Source organism: Protobothrops mucrosquamatus, unplaced genomic scaffold, assembly GCF_001527695.2.
Source record: "Protobothrops mucrosquamatus isolate PMUCROS unplaced genomic scaffold, P.Mucros_1.0 scaffold754, whole genome shotgun sequence".
In the NCBI taxonomy this organism is placed as follows: domain Eukaryota; kingdom Metazoa; phylum Chordata; class Lepidosauria; order Squamata; family Viperidae; genus Protobothrops; species Protobothrops mucrosquamatus.
In genome coordinates this window covers 36,444-60,310 of record NW_015387024.1, presented here as the reverse complement: position 1 = coordinate 60,310, position 23,867 = coordinate 36,444, and the positions used below count along the sequence as shown (strand labels likewise).

General features: G+C 39.5%; 1 protein-coding gene across 1 annotated transcript in view; it reads right to left on the bottom strand.

The window, feature by feature from the left end:
• The window catches only part of DOCK5 (dedicator of cytokinesis 5), a 55,748-nt gene that overhangs the window by 23,051 nt on the left and 8,830 nt on the right, over positions 1-23,867 (bottom strand). The window contains exons 7-26 of the mRNA XM_029284594.1: positions 23,720-23,844; positions 22,666-22,764; positions 21,618-21,690; positions 19,407-19,510; positions 18,558-18,744; positions 17,616-17,713; positions 17,146-17,235; positions 15,886-15,986; positions 14,790-14,924; positions 14,214-14,325; positions 12,781-12,851; positions 11,957-12,063; positions 11,343-11,479; positions 10,218-10,313; positions 9,102-9,200; positions 4,778-4,872; positions 4,242-4,320; positions 2,447-2,547; positions 1,127-1,185; positions 159-313 (exon numbers count right to left, since the gene is read on the bottom strand). Coding sequence (XP_029140427.1) covers positions 159-313; positions 1,127-1,185; positions 2,447-2,547; positions 4,242-4,320; positions 4,778-4,872; positions 9,102-9,200; positions 10,218-10,313; positions 11,343-11,479; positions 11,957-12,063; positions 12,781-12,851; positions 14,214-14,325; positions 14,790-14,924; positions 15,886-15,986; positions 17,146-17,235; positions 17,616-17,713; positions 18,558-18,744; positions 19,407-19,510; positions 21,618-21,690; positions 22,666-22,764; positions 23,720-23,844 — 2,123 coding nt within the window. The remainder of the gene's footprint in view (positions 1-158; positions 314-1,126; positions 1,186-2,446; positions 2,548-4,241; positions 4,321-4,777; positions 4,873-9,101; positions 9,201-10,217; positions 10,314-11,342; positions 11,480-11,956; positions 12,064-12,780; positions 12,852-14,213; positions 14,326-14,789; positions 14,925-15,885; positions 15,987-17,145; positions 17,236-17,615; positions 17,714-18,557; positions 18,745-19,406; positions 19,511-21,617; positions 21,691-22,665; positions 22,765-23,719; positions 23,845-23,867) is intronic.

Genomic DNA, 23,867 nt, shown 5'->3' with positions numbered 1-23,867 from the left:
GTCTGTTCATATATGCCAAAGAATTATGCTCTGTCCTAAAGAACAAACCGAGGTTTTCCCCTTCAGGTATCCCTCCCTTGCAGGTCTCATCAGTTTATTCATAATGCCTTGCAACTAGTTCTCAAACATTCCCCATGCTCTATAAGCCAATTCTGTACCATACGGAAATTTCTGCCCCCACTGAAGTTGAATTCGCATTGCATCATGTCGAAAAAGATAGGGATGGTTGCTTTTCGCAACTCAGGCTCTGGCGTCAAGGTCACTTCCAGAATTGGGCCCACCATGGAAGGGATGAACTTAATCTTATGGGGCCCTGAGAAAACAGAAAAGGGGAGGGGGGAAAACCGGAGTCAAGATCAAGCAGATGGTCTGCTTTGTCTAACACAGCAGCTGCTGTTCAGCCACAAATCCCTTTCAACTCATTTGTTCAGCTCATTTTTTAAAAAAAATCTTTCATCGGCAAACAGCCCAACAGAGACCTGTAACTTCATCCTTCTTCTACTTTCTCTAGGTTTCCTACAACATTCTGTAGGAATTTGCCGTCATACCAATATAACAGTGGAGACAGAATTCTCAGCCAGGGTCATTTTGGCGATTACAGGGAGGTGAAGGCTAAAGACCTGCTTAAATTGGGAAAGACCTGGAAAGACTGCTCCAGATTATTCTGTTTTTGTACTAGGATGCTTATTCAGTTCACACAGGTACTGACCTCCTAGTAGATGCCTTCGTACAGCATGCAAAACATATATTTTTAAAAACTTTATTAGAGTGGTTATTATTTTTTTTCTTCAGCTCTGAACTGAAGTAGCTTCTTGGATGAGAAGTGAAATGTCTTCAAAGAAAATCAAAGAAAGTCCAGTTTGCCTTTGAAAAAGCATCTTTGGATAAATATGTGTATGTTTTTCTCCTTCACATAATAAGGGTAATGCATTCCATTTCCCCTTTTGTCCTGCCGTTTTATTAGTCAAAGTGACTCCTCCTTGTGGGTAGTAATCAGTGTTCCCTTCTTTTGAACCTGAACAAAAGAACTGATGTTCCCAGTCATTCTTTCTGTATCCAAGAAGCAATGACTGAAGAGCCCAACTTTGCAAGCCAATCTGATCTCCCAATTTGCTTCATTGCTTACCAAGGTTGTACCACATGTCCCTTATCTGGAAGCCAATTTCCTTCCTCTTATCTCCATATCTACAAACCAAAAAGAAAAAAAAAAGAAAAAGAAAGAAAGGAAGGAAGGAAGGAAGGAAGGAAGGAAAGAAAGAAAGAAAGAAAGAAAGAAAGAAAGAAAGAAAGAGAAAGAAAGAAAGAAATAAAAAAAGAAAGAAAGAAAGAAAGAAAGAAAGAAAGAAAGAAAGAAAGAAAGAAAGAAAGAAAAAGAAAGAAAGAAAGAAAGAAAGAGGGAGTGTTCAATAATTTTGCTTGAATCTCCAGGAAGAAAATAAATCATTGGACCAATGCTACCCCAAGGATCATCTCTGGGATGAAGTCTGAAATGTCCTTTCAAACACGTGTTCACGTTAGTGTAACTAATGCTTCATTTGTTTGCTTGTTTATTTTCTTTATAGGATTCATTTAGCCAACTAATCACATGAGTGACTCTGGGTAGCTTACCAAGATGAAAAAACTGATAAACCACTACATATACCACCACCACCACCACCACCTCTGGTATCCAAGGATAAATAATAATCCCATTTGCCTAAAAACATATCAATAAGAATAGTCAGTAAACCATCAATAACTGATCAAAATTGAAGGCAATTGCCACAAAGTCAGAGCTGTGCCTACAAAGGATGGAAGCCTATGGGATGTAGCTGTTAAGGATGTTGAAGCAGGACTGAAAAGATTTAAGTTTAAGTATCCCCTTAACTATGGAGGCCTACCAGATTTCTAGGTGTCATGTTCTTTAGTAGCTTCCTACTATATGTTCCCACAGACTATATGTTACAGAAGGTCTCTTTAGCAGCATTTATTGAATTGAACAGGATGAAAATTCAAAGAAATAACCAATATACGTATAGAGACAATATATTTCAGTGTACATTAAGGTGAAGACTTTCTGATCTTTCTAACAATTTCCTGTGATATGATGAGAAGACCATATCATAGGAAAGGAGAAGATTGGCACAGTATATTCATAACTATCTCCTGGTTCCAAATCAACTAGGAAACCAACTATTATAGGTGGCTACTCTCTTGCTGACCAACATCTTTCACAGCTTCATTGTTGGGGGGATAAATTGGGGCTAAGAGCACTACCTATACTTCTTTTGATTCCCAGAGAAAAATCAGAATGTGCATCTAACAGGTAAATATTTAACAAAGTAATCAATCAAACTTTTCAGTATCATTCATTTAGGAAAATGTGATGGCATGGAAGTAATTAAAATACTTACTTATATGTGGTGGGAGAACTTAAGTAAAAATAAAAATTCAGGTGAAGACTTACTTTTTCATTATCTTGTTCCGTTTAGCCTGGGAGAAAGTCTCCAGTTGAAGGGATTCATGAGTAAGAAAGGCCACTGCCAAATGGAAGTAATTATTCCATAGCTATGGGAGTATGGAGGAGAGAGAGAGAGACAGAAATCAGATCAAACTAATCGTAAAATAAGATAAAATCATACAATGACATGTAAGATAGGAGAGTCATTAAAATTTATACTCTCAAAACATCTGCTCCAACAAGAACTTGCAAAGTTCTTGGACTGCTGGACCTAAATGTGCTTCTGAATCTTTAAGGACTGACTTCATGTAATATGTTAAGCAATGGTTGAACTCAGCAAACTATGATGTATTCAACAAATTATAGTTTCATGCGATATGTCCATCAACCCAGGTATTAGGTATCTACTTCTCTGCTTTTACAATTATTGGAGGGGCAAGGTATCCTAGGAGAAAAAACACTGAATTTGACAACCAGGTGTCATGCAGGAAGAAACAGGAGCACTTGTTAAGTTCCAGTTAAGCTGATATATTGCTCATGCCTATACACAAGGATGTAATCGACTAACGGTCAGTATTAAATTGGTGCTAGATAAGAATTAACAAAATTCAAGAGGGGTTGGACTTAAACCGCTTATGGGAACCTAAGAACTTTAGGCTCTGCTTCTCCTTCTCCTACACTAGGGTTTTAATTATTCACTACGCCTTGAAGCATATAAGGATGATCTTGACACAATCTGCATTGGCCTAAATCAGAGATAAGCAATCTGAAATCCAAGTGTTTTATGGAATCTTCTGAAACATTTTTCTCTCTCCAATCACTGTCATCATAATGCAACTGTTAATATGAGGTGAGAACTACCCAGATGCTCTATAGCAGGGGTCCCCAACCCCTGGTCCATGGACTGGTTCCGGGCCACGGCATGCCAGCAACCGGTCTGCACAAACAAGCAAATCCCCATCCGTGGGATGCAGGCAGCACACAAACCCACACACTCTCGGGTCCGTGGAAAAACTTTTCTCCACGGAACCGGTCCCTGGTGCCCAAAAGGTTGGGGACCTCTGCTCTATAGGTAGTCTTCAACTTATGACCAGTCACTTAGAGACTATTCAAAGTTACAACAAACCACACTTGGGGGGTACTTACAACGAGGTTCCAAAGTTTCTGATGCCACCCCTCCCAATGTGGTCATGTGTCTGCACACTGAATGCTCGGCCATCAGCCTGCATTTACAGCTGTTTGCAGTGTCCCGTGGTCAAATGACCACATTTTGTGGTGGTTTTGCCAAAAAAAATGGGCATTTTGGCAAAACCGGCCCATAACAAACCATTGATTCATTTTAATGCTTAACAACTGCTGCTGCAAAAAAAGATCAGTCACGTGAGTGATCTGATTGATGACTTTCATGACTTATCACTACAATGGGGAAATTCCATTAAGATTGTAAGTCAAGGTCTATGTGTAGAATAAGATTTCAATGCACTGCAGCTAAGAGACAAAGGAATGCCTTAAGTGTTTCAGCATTTAAGGGAGAAGAAAACTTGACATGTTATATGGCCCCCCATCTACCATGATTTCTGATGCCTTATAAATGTTAAAGAGGATCCCTCAGCTATCTCTTGACTTCTCCAAGCATGTTCTCGAAATTTGATAGTGGTTTTTTTTTTTTACTAAAAAAATGTGCATTCTTATTTCAATTAACTGTGATGTCTGTTTTACAAATTTGGCAAACTGTAAAGACTCACCTCCCAGATAACCACCAGGCCCCATGTGATCAAAGAGAGACGATGTCCTCCCTTACCTGGAGCTCAAAGCTTGCCTGATCCAAAAAGAAACGGTTGAGCACAGAGGCATATTGATTTATGGCTCGAAGGAAAATCCTGGAAAAGTGCAGGGAAAAAAAAAAAAGCCATTAAAAAAAAATCAGCTCGGGAAAGAGGCAGAGCCTATCCCTGTGAAACCACAGGAAGTGCCTGCTGTGTGTTCACAAGTTCTTTGGCATAATTTGTATTTTTACTGCTCTTAAAGCAATGGTGCCAATTTCCATACACATGTCTATATCCTCAAACTGAAAGGTTTGATTTAGAAGGTTCTAAGCAACCACAGTCAAGAGAATTTACAAGTTAGCAAGCTTCTAAAGGTGGGGAAATAAAACAACTAGGAATAGCTGAGCAATTCTCTCAATCGCATTTATTTTTAATCCAGACCAAACTTCAAGAATCTTGAAACAATGGCCATTGATTTATACATTGTGCTAAAAATGTGGAAAAACCCCCCACAAAGAATTGGAAGAAAAATAATATTTTGGGTTACAGATACAGTAATAAGACTTTTTACCTGCTCTGCATCATATTCATCACCATCCAGTCACTTGCATAGACATTTTTTCCAATGAGGTCTTTAAACATGATGAAAGTTTCCATCAGAAAGTCCTACGGGGAAGGTAACAAATCAGAACGAAGGAGAGTGACCCAGATTTATATGAGCCTTGAGAAGCGTATAGGTCAGCCTTCCAAATATAATGTTCTCCAGATGTTCTTGGACTCTTACTTCCCAGAATTGGCTATACTAACTGGGAATTCTTGGAACTGCCTTCCCAATCCTTCCAGAGATCACCAGGCTATGATCTTCCATGGCTTCCTGTGTTCCCCACCCTATACTTCCTAGCATTGCCAATAAAAACTTCTTCTTAAAAGTGGTACAAGTAGAAACTTTTTAAATACATGTGTCAACAACTCAATTAAACCTGACTTTAGTTCTAGTTGGGCCCAACCTATTTTTTGGAGTCAACGCCAAAGTTTTACTACTTAAAGGGCAAGTGGGAATCTCATCTTAGACCAGATTGCACTTGATGCCTCAATACTACACTCAAGAGAGAAAAAATAAGAAACTATAAGAAATACTATCCAACAACCAGGTTTCCTCTCAAAGATATGCTTACTTTTAAATATACCAAGATAGTTTATACCAAGATAGTATGCTCAGTACGGCAGAGGCTGGCCTAAAGTTAGTCTGGGTTTCACGTGTGAAAATGAACTCAAAGCTTGCTCTAAATAGTCTTAGAATAATCCTTAAACAATATCCTCTTTTTCTCCATCATGCTATGTGACAACAGGATGCTGCAAACAGTCACAATGCAACCTGTGCGCTGAGTGCCCGGACTGCGGTCACATGACAATGGAGGCAGTCAGTCATCAGAACTTCAATTCCGGGTCATAAGAACCCACCAGGTAGCTTCATCAATACTTCAAAAGGTCACTAAGAAGTAAGCAGTCATAGGTCAAGGGCTACCTTTAATAGCAGTCATCATTTTTTGGACCTTCCCTTATTGACAAGATCCCTTGTATAATAGCTAGGCTGAAAGAATGATCTCCATTCCAATGTACTATTTTCTAGCTATTTTTCAGGGTCAGAGCAAAAATAAATCCTACAACGGATACATTAAGTACACTCAAGGATTTATTGCAAGGGATAGGCGGCCAGCCTTATCATTAAAGTGTACTTTTTGGGATGGCAGGAGATATTTATATGGATTTCATTTCAAATTTTCAAGGAGGTTCAAATAAACAAGACTTTATGAGATCAAGCAGGAACAGCCAAGACAACCTAGGACATTATAGCTAAGAATGCCACATAAAAGGTCATTTTCATATGAAAAGTACAGCAAGATGCATAGCTGGGCATGACTGAAAGACTACAGAAGGAGACAGAGCTATGGCTATCTGCTAAAGAAAATAGGATCAGGCATAATTAAATCATCCCTTAAATGATATAATTCTAGTTGAAAAGATGGAGGCACCATCAAGCTAAGAACGATCAGCTTAATGACATTACCCCAAATTGCTAGGCAGATACGATGTCTGGACCACAAAGGCCAGAAGGGAGACATCCATTTATTTTATATATAGATATAATGTATTGATTATTAAGATTAATATTTCATCACATTTTCCCAAGAGAAGCCAAAGAAGGCTCTGCATCAATTCACATGGCTACTAGACTGTGCCTTTGGGAAGACAAAGCAAAATGTGCCTTTACTCTTCAGATCTTATTATTCAAATCTTTCATTCCCTCTCCCACATCAGAATACATTGTGGGCGCATTTACCAAATAACTGTGATGATGGGACTCATACAAAACCCAACTTGATCAGCTGGCTACTTGTCACATTTCCTAGATCCGAATATGCTCTCTTACTATCCTGATTCATTGCTGTTAAGGAGGCTTAGTTCCAGATAAACACAAACCAAAAATAAAGCATTATGTTGGTCCTCCAACATTTTAATGGTCTAAGAATTCCTATGGTCACCGAATAAATGCTTATTTGGATACTTGGAAATCAACCTCATGCTCAAAGCTACATATTTTGCATGCAAGATTTCTTTCTTTTTTGAAGAAAAAAAGGCAAGAAGGAACAGAAAAACTATCATCGTGTTGCTTATCCTCTGATGTATGGGTATCTCAAGCTTTTCACAGTCAAGGACCCTCCGTGTGTGCTGGACCATTGCTGCCATCATTTACCAATCAAGAGTGTCTATGAAGATTCTCAGTCATTCAGTCATGGTTGTCCCAAAGGTGCTTTTTCAAAAGGCAACTGGACTTTCTTTGCTTTTTTCCTTGAAAACATTTTGCTTCTCATCCAAGAAGCTTCTTCAGTTCTGATAAATGCTGGAGAATGGAAGGATTTGTATTCCTTTATATTCCTGTTTACAACACAGTCCTTTCAGCAGTTCCAAGAAGGTTCCACGCCTATTTTCACTATTCAGGTGACCCTGAGGGCACAGATAAACCTCCAAGTGGCCTCAACGACTCTCAGAAAAAATGCTAATGACCAGATGACTGCAAGGAATATTAATCCTTCTATTCTCTATCATTCAGTCAGAACTTGTTGTTGTTAATTGCGAAGTCGTGTCCGACCCATCGCAACCCCATGGACAATGTTCCTCCAGGCCTTCCTGTCCTCTACCATCTTCTGGAGTCCATTTAAGCTCACACCTACTGCTTCAGTGACTCCATCCAGCCACCTCATTCTCTGTCGTCCCCTTCTTCTGTTGCCCTCAATCTTTCCCAGCATTAGGCTCTTCTCCAGTGAGTCCTTCCTTCTCATTAGGTGGCCAATCAGTCAGTTCAGTCAGAACTAAAGAAGCTTTTTGGATGAGAAGCGAAACATGTTCCAGAGAAAAACAAAGAAAGTCCAGTTGCCTCTTGAAAAAGCAACTTTGGGATTTCCAGTCGGAGAGTGATATGAGTAGCTACTGAAGTTAGGAAAGGCTGCTTACAAGAGAACTACGTGTGAGGTTGGAGCTGACATCTGAGCCCACACAAACAGCAAAGGGTAGGGTCAAGATCACTGGCATCTTTCAAGATGACTGCATAAACCCAACTCCTGGCATCTCTTCCAAAGTTAACTCGTCCCAGTCTTGAGTAAGAGCATCCATACCAAAGATGCTTTTGAGTAACACAATCCCTGGCTATGGAAATTTCAGAATGAAAACCTCAGAAGACATATCTTATAGAGTCTGAGAGGCCCGAGGATTTGGTTGCAAATAGTTTTACTTAAACACACTAACACACACACATGCCCACATATGTGCACATATATAAAATTGGCATTTCTGGAAGCCCATCCCAACAGTTCACCATTGCCGGCTTCCCAATATGCCATACAGAGGCTTCAAAAAAGACATCTTGGCAAAACTCCATAGCAAAGAACATCACAATTCCACTTCTTCTTTTTTTGTAAGAGCAAGTTAAACAAATGCCAGGCTCCACCAACTGCTGTGCTGGGCAACGGTTACAGATTCTTCCATGTTACAAAATTGGCCTTAGTTATTCAAGCCTCAAGTCAGCCAAATGCAGATTCACAGTATCCCCAAGAGCAGAATAAGGAGGAAGAAAGAACTCCCCCCCCCAACTGAGCACACCCAGTGCTTAAAGTTCTGATTGAAATAGGAATAGACTGGGGGAAGAAATCTATCCCATCACTTTCAACCAGAAGCACTAGGAACTGAACCTGCATGTAAAGTTGGTGTTCTGCCAATGGGCCACCAAGTATCTCCCCTGAAGGAACAAAGGAAATCTGGATTACATCAGATTCATAAATCTATTCCAATAGCCTGCAGTACTGCATTCTAACCCCTGTGCCAACAGGGCTCCTTTTGACTGGTGTGGAGTACTGCAACTGCTCTTCTATAAGATTTGCCCCTCATCATGGCTCATACATGCCCTGGGGATGCACTACTTCCATTCAGTCATGCCTCCAACATTTTTTCTCCTATGCTTCTCTGCTTTCATTTCATTCCCAACATATAAACAAGACCAGGGCTTTTTTTGTCATAGAACGCACGGAACGGCGATCCGGCACCTTTTTTTGAACGGAAGAACTGGTTCCAAGCTGCCAGCGGGAGTACAGGTATGGCTGCAGAGTGATTTTGTGGACCCCCAGCAGCCCGATTCAGGCTCCAGAGGCCTGGAAAAGGCCTCTGCTGGCCGGATCTATGGCTGCAGAACGATTTTGCGCCCTCCCCCCATGGCTGATCCGGGCTCCGGAGGCCTTTTCCAAGCCTCCGGAGCCCGGATCCATGGCCGTGGAGCGATTTTGAGCCCCCTCCCAGTGGCCCGATCTGCAAACCTTAATAATAAAAATTTCAATCAGACTTACAATAAGATCCTGCCTGGTTTTGAAAGTGCTGATGTAGTAATTATAATGGGAATCATCCATCTGTCTTAAGATGGCTGTCATGCAGGATACAAAACTACCCTGGAAACAAGATTGGGAAAAAAAAACATCCTTTGTCAGTTATGCTTTTCATGAGCCTTCAATATATTGTAAGTCCATGCATGTTATGGAATATGCTAAATAAATACATTCAAGAGACTTGGAGAAGATGTATACTTTAAGATTGTTCTTGTGGGTTTCTTAAAAGGGAACAAGTTGGTCCTTTTGAAATTTAGGATCGGGACAAGGTGGACCACCAGAGATCTTTAGTGATTTATAAGATGATCAGTCTTGAGAGGTTACTGTTCAATGCCCACAGAAAGACATGCTTGGGTGGGAGACAAAATATTCAGCTATAAAATATTCAACTACAATTGTCTACCCCAGGGGTAGGCAACCTTGGCTCTTTTATGACTCGTGGACTTCAACTCCCAGAATTCTTGAGTCAGCATGGCTCAGCTTGGAAACCTCTCCCTTTCCCCTCTGCGTGGCTGGCTCAGGAATTCTGGGAGTTGAAGTTCATGAGTCATGAAGGGGCCAAAGTTTCCCTCATGCTGGCTCTGGAATTCTGGGAGTTGAAGTCCATGAGTCATAAAAGAGCCAAGGTTGCCTACCCCTGGTCTAGTAGCTGACCCTATATATCAATATATTCTTTTTTTTTAAAGTTACAACTATTTTCTAACTTTTGTTTTTTCAACAAAAGGAAAAAAAACAGGATTTTGGTCCCGCTCCCTCCAGAAATATGATGACGGTGTCTATCTTCCCTTCTGTTGCCTCCAGGCACTGATGGAAGATGAGATAAAGAAGGTCTTCCATCTCTGGTCTATGTAAAAAAAAATCCTCATGTTTAGGCCTGGGGAAAAGGCAATGCCTCTGTGCCATTTGATACATTGACCATCAAGTGTCAAGGGGTGGAAGAAAGACCCCTCTCTAATGTGCCAGCTCATCTGAAGAATCTATGGGTGGACTCCTACGCGAAGTCTCCAAACAAGGGACATGTACCCCCAAAGTCACGAGACAATAAATCAAGCACAGAAGAATCTAAGAAATTGCTCTCACAATGTGAGTAGATTGTCTTCCCATTCCAATCACGGTCCGGTTTATCCGCCTCAGAAGCCGCTCCATTATCAACTGGATGTGATCTGCCGTTGGACCCTGAAGGAACCAAAGAAATGGGAAGCAAGTGAGATGGGTTTTTATCACAAGGATTTTCACAACCTTGTCACAAGAGGTTCCGGCAAAGTTCTAGGGCTGCAAGATTATCCCCCACGTTTTATGTAATTAGACTGAAAAGGCAAGGGAGAAATTCCTTTCTCTGTATGTCTCTTTCTTTGCCATTCCCAATTTGGTAAACAAATCTTTCTCTATTCCATGATGAATTCTCTTCAGAACAATTTTTTTCCCAGGATAGCCTATAAAACTCTTGTGGTGTCATTGAGACCAAATTACTCTATGCTTAATTTTGGTTATTTTTGTCTTTTCTGAATATTCTATAGAATTTTTTCCCCGCATTGACTAGGGAGCTACACAGTGAGAGAAGATATGTAATTATGATTATATGTAAACATATTCCATCTGTTTGCCATCTTGTCTAACCTTTCCCTTGCTACTAAATTTTTTAACAGAGTCCTCCTTCAATTTTCAGTTCTGTACAATTTTCAGAGTTCAAAACCCTGCCTCAAATCATCATATCCAAACTGTCTGTTATATGAGAAAGCTTTATGCTTTTGGGATTGATTTATTTGTAAATGCCGAAATTAAAAAAAGAGAGAAGAGCAATGACAGTCAAAATTGTGGAGTGGCGGAGAGGGTTTTTAAAAACACTTATATCTGTGCTATCCTTCTGATAAAAACTGCTTGCTAAAGCACCAGACTAAAAATATCAAGTACCCTTCATGACATAGCCCTAGCTTTTCCTTGGAAAGTAATATGTCAACATTATGTATATTTTGATGTGAAAAATATACAGCTGAAAAGACTAGGGCTGCAAACTAGAAGTCAGCAATACATCCTGAAGAAGCACAAACTGGTTCAATTTTTATTAAAATTAAACCACATCCATCCATCCATCCATCCATCCATCCATCTTGCAACAGTTCATTCTCATTTCCAAAGCAGCTGCTATACGAAGTTGTAGACACTGTTACTCTTGAGGAAGGATGGAAGAAAAAAACAGGTACTTACCACCTCTTTCCGATCAAGTACCTCAAGAATATTGCTAAGCAACTGTGAGCAGGCTTCATGGTCCGGTTTGTGAGAATTATCATCCAGCTGTCCACTTAGCTGGTCTACCAGCAGGGGGAGAAGAATGTCACGGCATTCTGGGATACAGAATGAAGAAGAAATATAGAAACGAGTCAACACATCTGACTGTGCTTGAAATGACTCATGTATTGATTTCCATTTTAAAACAACAACAACTCCAAAAACAGAATCAACATTTTGCCCATAATTCAGGAATAGTGGGAAAACGTAGATCTCCAAAAGGTACAGAGTTATAATTCTGAACATCCTTATGATATGGAAAACTATATTTACTCCTTCACTTACACCACTTAGAATGCCGGGTAAACAGACAAGGAAAGAGTGCAATCTTCAACTGTCAGTCAGGGGCTCCAAAGACTCCAGCTGCCTACACTGGCTTATCTAGGACCCATGGTAGAAGATGCCATTATGACATGAGCTTGCTCCACTGAGTTTTGTAGAGCAATTGGCATTTTGCGGGTTCAGTACACCATTGGAACACTGAAAATGAGAACGAGAGAGAAAGAGGAAAAAGAGAACAAGACCTAACTCACCAGACTGACGAAAGAGGTCACTGTCCACAATCTTGGTCATACAATTGAGCTTCTGACGGACAAGCTGATTATCGGGGATGCTTTGAATAAATTTGCTAAAAAGGACACTGAAATAGATTCAGGGAAAAGGGGTAGAAAGAATACTTTATTCCATTAATATTTTGGAATTAACTGGTTTAGTCTATAGTTTTAGAGAGCAGCCCCGACACGCCTGTAAAATAACTTTCCAGGGTAATGTAATGGAATAACATATGCATCATGGTATTGTCACACAAATGGTGGAATTATGTAATGATGTCATGATATCTGATGTAAATAGGTTGTTGTTGTTCAGTCACTAAGTCAAGTCTGACTCTTAGCGACCTCATGGACTATAGCACACTAGGTCCCCTGTCCTCCACTGTCTCCCAGCTCTTGCCCAAATTCATGTTCATTGTGTTGATGACACTATTTAACCATCTCATCTTCTGCCATCCCCTTCTCCTTTTGCCTTTAATCTTTCCCAGGGTCTTATCCAAAGAGTCCTCTCTTCTTATTTGGTGGGCCAAAGTATGTAAGTTGTATCATTTGCACCATGATGTCATGGTGCATTTGTCATTTGTTTCTCTTTGTCCCCTCTCCCCATGGATGCCCCTTGTTCATAGGGATTCCTTAACCAAATGTCATGCGTTAATCTTATTTTCCCATTTCCAAAACTTTGTGCCATTCCCCTCCAATCAGAAAAGAAAAATGCAATACGGTGCAACCATTATTGTGAGCTTTTTGCAGCAACTCATTTAATTTGATATCTACTTGTCATCGATAAAGGGTGAGAAATATGGTACCTCAGTTCCACTGGATCAAAGACTAGTTTGACATCATTAATAATGTTTGGCAAATACTTCAAGGCAGCACCCTGGAACAGGTAAAAAGAAGGCAAATTAAAATTGACTCTTCATTCTAAAGATCTTAACAGAAGATTCTCTACATGTGTGAACTTTTCTACCACATGGACCCAGATGAGAATTCTATGAACTCAAAAGTTCCTGTGCTCTAAAACCCTGGACCTGTTTTTCTGAACCTGGTGTCCTCAAATAAGTTGAAACCTCAACCCTCACAACTTCCAGCAGTATGGTCCTGCCAACTGAGAATTCTGAGACTTGATTAAGAAACTGTATAATTTTTTATTAAATTTAAAAATGGAAGATGAACAAGGAAAAGAAACAATGATACCATGGGCAAAAAAATTTGGGCACAATATAGAATTAGAAAAATGGCAAAGCCTTTGGGAAAGAAACTATAAAGTGACAATGGCAACTGCTTATAAAGAAAATTTATATAAATTGTTTTATAGATGGCACTTACCACCTTTGAGATTAGCAAAAATGTTTAAAAACATGTCCAGTAACTGTTGGGAGTGCAATCAAAACCCAGGCACGTATTACCACCTTTGGTGGACATGCCCTAAAGCAAAAAAAAAAACTTTGGGCAAAAATACATACTTGGTTAGAAAAAATGTTAAGAAAACTTATAGATTTTAAACCGGAACTATTTTTACTAGGTATACTATCAGGGAAATATGATAAAGAAAGTGTATATTTAATGTTTCATGTATTAACAGCAGCAAGTACTGGAAAAAGAGATAATTAAGAAAGTATTGTACTGTGCAGAAATGGATAAACTTACACTGAAGATTAAAGAAAAGGAAGACACAGAATATTTCCAAGTATGGGAAGTATTTTACCAATGGCTGGAAAAACGAGGTAGAGATTAGGAACTCAATATGTATTGTTAAGTAAAAAAACGCGTTGTTTACTAAGCACTTGTGAATTGTAATCTTACAAAACTAATAAAATGTTATATATATATAAAAAAAGAATTCTGAGACTTATAAGCCCAACATGTTGGGAAGGTCCATGGATAAAGAAGGCTCTAAGAATGAATTAGATCAAGGGTAGGAACTCAGGCTACTGGCCTTGTATACTTTGTGTCTGCTTCTAAAAACAGGTTCTATAGCCATGCTCCATTAGTGTTCCTCTGAAGATCTCTTCAAGGTGTTCCATATGGAACAGCTGACTATGTTGGAAAGAGGCTAGAGACCCATGTGTCTTAACTGCAGTGGAATGACTGTTCCAAGTCATTTCACAACAGGTGAAAACTTGGGTTCTCTTTTTCCAGGCATCCTAACCTGCTGCCTGAAGCATCTCCCCTTGTCCTTCTCCCCAAGAACAGAGCTGTCCCTGCCACGATAAGTTCAGACAAATGGTTTTTGACCCACCTTGATTTTGACAGCTTCTTCAAGTGGTCTATCCATGAGGACGTTAAAGGAGAGGAATAGCTTGCGAATGGCATTGTTAAACTCATCCCCATCTTCGCTTTTGCCATAAAATCTGGGGGGGGGGGGAAGTAAGGAAAGTATGAAGAGCATGGCTTTTGAAATTCCCTTCAACCCCTTTACCAGCTGAGGTTAAATGTTTCTCAGCGTAACTGAACCTGGAAGGATAGGGCAGGCTGCATAAGCTGAAGCCTGGGTCACACGAGGGAATGGGATTTAGAATAGGGCAGTTATTAACATCCAAACTGCAGTTCAACTGCCTTCTCCATAGGGATGCACTAAGGGAATTGGGGGTGCAGCAGTGGGTGTACCCCCCCTTTGTAGATTTCAGGTTAATCTGGTCTAATTTTGATCTTGATTCTTCTTTTCCTGGTTTCTCTCCATACCCGATTCGATCAGACACAACTGGAAAGAGGAAACCGTTACCTTTTCTACCTTTTTATTCAAATTAATAATGGTTGTCTTAGCTGAAAGGGAACAGTTGAATGGAGCCTGTCTAGTTATTGTTTTCTCACTTACCCCAGGTAAAGAGCTCTCGATTGTACTATGAACCTAAAGAGGTACTTCAAAGCTTTCAGAGCAGCAAAAAGCAAATCTGTCTTAGTAGAATCATCTGCATTCCCAACATAGAAATTCAAAACCTTGGTGAGTTTTCTAATGAGAGAGAAAGAGAGAGAGAGAGAGAGAGAGAGAGAGAGAGAGAGAGAGAGAGAGAGAGAAATTATAAATTCAGGTTTAGAATTTAGCTACTTTTTCTCCCCTCCTTGCTACTACCCTGGATCAGTGGTGGGATTCAAATATGTGGACAACATTCTCTGTGAGGATGCCACTTCCGGAAGTCCATTCTGGGCCTGGGCTACAAAAAATTAGCTACCGGTTCTGCCAAACTGGTGCGAAACAGCTGAATCCCACCCACTGACTAGAACTCACAGTCTCCTGGACCAAAGTCACCCAGCTGACTTTCATTCCTAGGACAGGACTAAAACCAATGGTAGGATTCAAATATGTGAACAACCGGTCCTCTGTGTTGATGCCACTTCCGGAAGTCCATTCTGGGCCTGGGCAACAAAAAATTAGCTACCGGTTCTACCGAAGTGGTGCGAACCGGCTGAATCCCACCACTGCCCTGGATCCATTTTACCTACAAGACTAGATAAGATTACAGGTGAATAACTGCAACCTTCTCATCACGCAGGCAAGTCACCATGTGGAACTCAAACTAGAACATCAACAAATATTTATTTGCCAGAGGGAGAATCAAGCTTTTTGGGGAGCGCCTTTCACTGGGTGCAGGTCTTCAAAAAGGCATGAAGCAAGGGTGCTGCAAAGTAACGCTTGTGCTTACATCACTTCTTTACTTTTTGGATTTATTATCTTATCTTTCTATCCCAAAGGGCATTCAAAGTGGGGGATACAAGGATCAGAAGAATTTGAACAAAAATGGTTTGCTCACCGTAAGTAAGATTACTTTGCATTCAGTGTGAATGCATTTGTAACAGAACCTTCACCTGTGAGAACATTATAACTTATTTATCAAGAGCCTGGAAGAATGGTGAGCACCAAATGACTCTTGCTGGGGTACAAAATATCGCCATTCATGAAACACGATACTTACACATAGGCCAAGGTGGCGCTAAAGTGTTTATAAATGTAGGTTTCCAGGACTGGATTAAAATGCTGAAACTTGATATCTCCAATCAGGGAAATGATAAATACCTAATTAAAACAAGAAAAAAAAATTAAAATTCATAAATGATTGGACCCAGCAGAGCAGGCATGCTATATTTGATTTCGGTTTCACTCCTCTCAGTACCAAACTGCTTGAAGCAGCTGGATTCAGGATTATCTACGGGTTCCTGTAATTCTCTATTGGTGCCCCGAGCAACAGTAACACTCAGAAATCCAGTGTGCAAAGAGAAAGCTGTCTTAACTTGTTGCAATATGTGTCTTGAGGCACAGTTCTCATGCCTAAACAATGTTGGTGTGGTTGCACAATACCAAGTGTGAGCATTATACAAGTGGTGAACAATCCCTCTTTCCCAATAATACTCTTTGAGAGTTTAATTTATCCATTTTTTTACTATAATTTCATGATTGTGCATCATCATCATCATCATCATCATCACCATTATCATCATCTATATTTTATATCCCACCTTTTCTCCAGACAGCTTATATGGGAATTTTATTTATTTTTATTTCTCACAGTCCTGTGAGATTGGAGTGAAAGAGAGAACATGTCCTTCTGAATCAAAATCATCAGTTTGTTTTCACAGATGAGGGTGGAACGGATTGGCCCCACATGGTACCTCAAGAAAGTATAAGTTCCTAATTTGTTAGTGATGTCCTTCATAAATCCATCCTCAAATTACTGATAGGTGGTTCAAATACACCTAATACTAATTGTTCATCTGAGGATGCATAAAAGAGATTGGGTCAAATTAATAGATCTTTCTCAACCTAAACCAGGTTAGCTAGGAAATTCTGGGAGTTGAAGGCCACACATCTTAAAAGTTGTTGAGAGTGAGAAACACCGAGATGGGCAGTGTAGTGAAGTGGCTGGGATATTGGATGTGAACAAATGAACTTCAGATTCTTTTGGCTTAATCTCTCTGCCTATCAATTCAATCTCAGAGCGTTCCTTTTAATGGCAAAGTTGTTTTAATGGCCTAAAATTAGGGAAAAACCTGGCGTGAAGTGGCCTTGATTGTCTCTCAATGAAAAACATCAATTAAAAATAAAGTACTTGTTAAAGCAAACACTTAATTTAGGGGATGATAGGGAAAGGGATTAGGCCAAATGTCTGAATCTACACTACACTACTACTGGTTAATAAAGACATGGTGAGAGGCATCCAGATAGATGGGAAACTTACCAATGCATCAAATACAAGAAAATCGTAGGATTCATTGTCAGACATCTCCATCATTATACTGAACAGCGCGTCAAGTGTATCTTGTAGAAACTAGAAAAAGAAATAAGAAGGGAGTTGAAGATAAAGAAAAGATGTAAGTTACCTGCTGGAATTCTTGTCTTATCTCTTCAATCTTTTTCCTTATCAATTTTATTAATTTGAGCATAGGGAGTATTGTTCCTTGTCTTTTTTCCAGTCATGATTGTTACTAGAAAAATATCACATCGATACTAAAAAAATATGTGATGTTTTGATACTAGTAATATAGATAAATTTGTAGGATGAAAATGGGCTTGGCCAAAACAAATACTACATTTCTCCTCCAAACCAAGAAAGTACTTGGTTTGTTTTCCCAAAATATGTTAAATGGGACCTTGGTCCTTAAAGACTTACCCACCCCAAAGATTTGCTCCCATGTGGCCCCTTTGTACCTTAACAATTTCTCCTCCTGCCACGTCCATCAGCTTCTTCAGGTTGTGTCCTATATTCTGAGAGTTTGAACGCCAATTCAACAATCCTAGCAAGTCAACTGTCAAAAGCAAAGTAGTAAAAGTCAGACCACAATACGGAACAGGAATCTGAGTTCCAGCAATGGTCTTATTTAATAAGAAGTGCCCACAAGAAACTTGTTTTCTCGTATTGAGCAGCGTTTTTGGAAAAGAGAGATGCAATTTAGTACTGGGAACGAGAATTCATTTTTCTGAAAATCACCACTTTGGATTGTTTTAGAACAAGCAAGTTTCCAGGTTTGGAAGATTGAGAAGATAGGCATGAGGGTAACCAGGGAAGGTTAAGTCAAGTCTCAAAAGACAAAGAGTGACACAGACTTTCTGTATATACTCAGAAGATAGACATAGCCAAATATTCTACAAACTGCATAGGATTTCTCCCTCTGTATGAATAAGAAAGAAGTTAAAAAGTGCTCCAAGAGTCTTTTTGCAACATCTTATGCTTTATAACTTGCTGAAAAGTCAAAATTAGGGAAATCTTGGCCAAGCTAGGAATGCTGCACATAGCCCCCAACCTGATGGTGGTACAATTTCTGAAAAAAATGGGATGGAACTTTTTCCCTCTGTGTCTATAATTTAAACAAGGATTATTCAATAATCTTCAAGGACTAACACAAAGTCCATTGCTAGTCCTTCTGGACTAACAAAAAGTAGATCGTTGCACAGCACAACACTAAAGATTAAATTAGCTGCCACAAGGTGCAGTGGTGATCACTGCTTCGAAAGTCGTATGGCCAGAATTACAGAAAATACACCGAGCACTGGCTACACCCAATTTTATGATCAGTGGTTTCATGGGATAGTTCAAGTTGTCCAATCACAACCTGCCTACTACTTTTCCAATTTGCCCACAGCTCAACCTACCATTCTGTGTCAGTTTTGTCGAGCAGATGAGTGTTGCAATCTGAAAGCTGTCCTTGGTACTATCTTTATTGAGAGTAAAATTGGTCATGTGTTGCTTGGATGCAACTACATCTCTGTCTTCTATCTCCATCTTGGTGCTGGGAAGCGTCAAGTAAAACTTAGCATCTTCCATTTTTTTGTTCTCACCCTGACAACAGGAAGCAAGGGACACCAAAAACAGTATTAATTATTAACAGTATATTGAGTATTAATCATTAATAATCCAGCATCAACTGTTCGTTCTAAGGCAGATGAATGTAAGAAAGAGTGTCATGGTTTCTTTTACATATACCCAATCCGTGGGCTCCGAAACGCAAGAGAACCAACACATGGGTCCTTACACAACAAACACACACAGGTACTCAAGACGAGTACATACTGTTCACTACTCCACTCTTTCTCATTATTACTACACCACCAGTTACTCCTCCAACTACTACTTCTTATGAATCCTACTGTTGGAGATTAGTTTGTCTTTCTATCTTCTGTTAGGCTGCTTCAAGCTATTTTATGAACACATACACACCTCCTTCCCACTCTCCCAAACGCTAACACCATCACAACAACACTGCCATACCCAGCTGTCTCCCTGCTCAGTTTTTATAACCACACTTTGCTGGGCTGTCTAGGAAGAGGTCTTAAATGGATAGCTGGGCTGTCTAGGAAGAGGTCTTAAATGGATAGGGTATCAGCAGCCCAGGTGCTGGCTATTTTGTAGGCAGCCTGTCTCTCAGAATGAGGTTTGAATGGATCAAAGAATCAAGATCTTCTAAAATAAGTAAGCCAGTAAATAAACAAATAGAACCATACCTTGTAGACTAATAAATTATGCCTGCCATCCTGCAGAGTGGTACCATCTACATTCATCAGCTTCAGAAAGGCCATCCCAAAAGCCCGTTCGGATTTATCTCTTGCTGCAGAAAAACAAACATCAGTAGAAATATCCTGCTACTGCTTTTTTTTTTTTTTTACTGTATAACGCACCCGACAATTTTATGGCAGATATTTTCTCATGTACAAAAGGCATTAGGGCAGTGGTGAGGATTATATTTTCCTCTACATGAAGCTACAAAACCGTATTGTAGTCTGCTGCAGTTTAGGTAATTTCTTTTATATATATATAATGTCCCAGGTAACATTTTCAATATTTAGCAAACAGCATATTATCTGGGTACATGTATTTAACTAAGAATAATAGATGTAGTTAATTATCATAAACAGTATTAATTAATCACTCAGTAGCCTTCTTCTTACTAATATATATTCAGAATTACAGGTCACATTCCTTTCTCTCTGACTCGTTTTTCTAGCCATTCATAAAAGTTATCCCATGTTCTAAAGTAGACTCAGTCTTCTTTCTCTTTAATCTCTAAAGTCAATCTATCCATTTTTGCACACTCTAAAATTTTCTTAATTAGTACTCCTTCAGTTGGTAAGTTTTCATTTTTCCAATATTGGGCAAATACAATTCTTGCTGCTGTTAATACATGTAGTGTTAGATATCTGCAATCTTTCTCATACTTAGCTCCTATTATTCCTAACAAAAACAGTTCTGGTTTAAAGTCTATTTGTTTTTTAGTCATCTTCTCCAACCATAAATGTATTTTAGTCCAATGCCTTTTTGCTTTAGGGCATGTCCACCAGATGTGGTAATAAGTACCTGGCCTTTGCTTGCATTTCCAACAATTGTTTGAAGTATTTTTAAGCATTTTCGCTAGTCTCACTGGTGTTGTGTGCCATCTGTAAATTCTAATTTCTAAAATGCTTTTGCACTGTCTCTTTGCAAAACTCATCACAAACATTTATGCATCTGTATTTATTTAATTTAGGGGTGGACGGTGACTCAGTGGATAACATGCTGGGTTGTTGGCAGGAAAGCCAGCAGCCCAGGTTTGAGACCCAAACGCCACGTGACGGGTGAGCTCCCATCCTCACCCCAGCTCCTGCCGAAGTAGCAGTTCGAAAGCATGCAAATGCGAGTAGATAAATAGGTATCACTATGGTGGGAAGGTAACCATGCTCCGTTGATGTCATGCTGGCCACATGACCGCAGAAAGGTCTTCGGACAGCGCTATCTCAATGGCCCTGAAATGGAGATGAGCATCACCCCGCTAAAGTCGGCAATGACTAACTGAGTAAAATCCTCAGGGATTCCTTTACCTTTTATTTATTTAATTTAGATTTTTTTCCTTTTGTGCAGGAGCTCAGAGTAGCAATTGTGGCTAGTGGATATCCTCGTCTCACTGGATTATTGCTTTTTTTTTTTTTGATATAATGTTTACTTATGCGAACCTCTAAATACTTCTGTGGATAAATACTATTTTGGTTGCAGCAAGGAAAGCTTGCAGTCAAAAATAGAAGGGTTGATGCTGTAAAGGCTTCTATTCCAAGACAGTTTTGATAAAAATAGGCCCAGCATCTTTGGAGCCCTTAGCTGATTTAAGCGATTTCCAAAAGAACAGCCAAACGCAATTTCACACCATAAGTGTTTGGAAACTGCAATTTTCTTCTTTTAATCAAAAGTGAGATACAACAAGATTTGATTTGCTTTTTTTAAAAGAGGTGCTGACATCATCTCAGGATTTAATACAGTTGGGCACACACAGGGAGCCAAATTAGTTAAATAAAGAGTTTCTTTGTAAATGAATGTCCCAAAGGTGCTTTTCCAAAAGGCAACTGGACTTCCTTTTTTCCCCTTGAAAATGTTTTGCTTCTCATCCAAGAAGCTTCTTCAGTTCTCAGAATTAAAGAAGCTCCTTGGATAAGAAGCAAAATATTTTCAAGGAAAAAAAAACCCACGAAAGTCTAGTTGCCTTTTGGAAAACCATCTTTGAGGCAACCATGACCTGGATGACTGAGAATTTCCATAAACATTTGCAAACAAATGGTTCAGAAAAGTACAATTTGGAGTGGGAAGGTAAAAAATAATCCAAATCCATAATCTATTCTTCCCTTTTTCCTTCCCTCCAAACCCTTTTGTGCTACTAAATCAAAAAGACATTGTCATTGTTTCATGCTTACATTCCTGTGATGAACGGTGACGGAAAGTAAATCTTAAATGATAGCGACCAACTTCTTTTATTTCTATGGAGACCTGTATGTTGTAAGAAAATAAATAATAATTGGAAAGCTATGGCAAATCTAGACAGCATACTAAAAAGCAGAGATATCACCCTGCCAACAAAAGTGCGTATAGTCAAGGCCATGGTTTTCCCAGTTGCAATGTATGGATGTGAAAGTTGGACCATAAGAAAGGCTGAGCGACAAAGAATTGAGGCCTTTGAACTATGGTGCTGGAGAAGACTCCTGCGAGTCCCCTGGACTGCAAGGCGATCAAAGCGGTCAGTCCTAGAAGAGATCAACCCTGACTGCTCTTTAGAAGGCCAGATCCTGAAGTTGAAACTCAAATACTTTGGCCACCTAATGAGAAGGAAGGACTCACTGGAGAAGGGCCTAATGCTGGGAAAGATTGAAGGCAATAGAAGAAGGGGACGACAGAGAATGAGGTGGCTGGATGGAGTCACTGAAGCAGGAGGCGTGAGCTTAAATGGACTCCGGAAGATGGTAGAGGACAGGAAGGCCTGGAGGAATGTTGTCCATGGGGTTGCGATGGGTCGGACACGACTTCGCAATTAACAAAGAAATGACTTGACCACAATCATTTTTTAGTCATAAAAACAACAAGAATTCAGGACACACTTTTTCTTCCATTACAAAACTTATGGGATATAAACAGAAGACCAACTTAGGGAGAATTAATTTTACCACAGTAGAAAAAAAAAAACAAATCACTTTTTTAACCAATTAATGTTCCAATGGCTACTGAACATGCTTGCAAGCTGCTTCTCTCTCTTTTATATTTGGTTTAAAAGACTTCGTTGTATTTTTCCAAATATTTGGACTCCCCCAAGCCCTTCTTACCTCTAAATGTTGTTTGTTTAGCTGCACAAGAACCCATGTTATGATAAGTGAAGTTGCTAACTGTATATGAGACATATATCTCACCTCTGTAACAACACAAGGATGTACAGTATCCTAACCAAATCAATTTCCCATTAGATAATCTCACCTTTACAGTTTCATACCAGCAAGGTTGCTTGACTTGGTAGTAGACAACTGATTTGTATTCTGAAATACCTTCATAACCAGCACCTGGATGGATAGCTTTCTTTGGAGTATATCCAAAACAAAAAGCAAAAGGAACAAATGACAGAAGATGAGACTTAATCAATAATGGGAGAGAAAAACATTCAGTTATAAAATTACTTTTCACATAACTTCCAAAGAGGGCCAAAATATTCCACAAATTTTCTAAGTCCTTTCAAACTAATGTATAGGGTTCTTGGTGCTCTCTGTGCTTGGTGGTTTTCTTGCAGACATTTCATTACTAAACTAAGTATGATGATGTTATCTAGTTGAATAATGAAATGTCTGCAAGAAAACCACCAAGCTCAGAGAGCACCAAGGACCCCACAAAATTCAACCTCTGAAGGTTGTCTTCCATCAAAACTAATATATGTTATACAGAAATGACAGCATGTTAATTTTCACCTGTTTTATTGGTGCTTATTATTTCGAATGCAGCTACAAACAGGGGGAAGAAAAAAAATCACAAGCTGCTAAGGTAATGAACTCAAGTCCGTACACCAGAGATTATGCAGGGGTGGGAGAAACAAGATTTAAAGCATGCATTCTGTGAGTGAAAGTATTTTATTAGATGATCCATCTGTTGATCAAAGCATCCGCTTGCATTAGTTCCTGCACAATATTTCTTTTTGTTCATTTGTTTGTCTAATTTATATGACCACCTGTCTCACACAAAGTGACTCTGGGCAGCATACAATAAAACCAACAATGAAAACATTCTACAAGGCACAGATAAATAGAAATAACAAAGATCACAAGAGGGAATGCATCAGAATATTATACATGATTCAGCCAGTGCACAGGGTGTCTGTTACCAGACCATCCCAGGCCTGCTGAAAAATCCACATTTTAAGGATTTTGTAGATGGTCACAAGGATTGGAAGGGCTTTCTGGAAAGTCGTTTGGGTAGAGGTACAGAACATCTATGATTTTCTTTGGTTTATCTCCAACTTACTATTCTGGAAACCCCTTCCTACCTCTAAAATGTTTCCATCTTCATCATGAACAGACATGGTAACCTCAACATTCTTAGGAGTCTTCTTTTTCCCTTTGTCAAACTCTCCATTCAACAGAGTGACGTAGATATCATTCCGAACCTCACCTGCAATTAAAACAGAATTATAA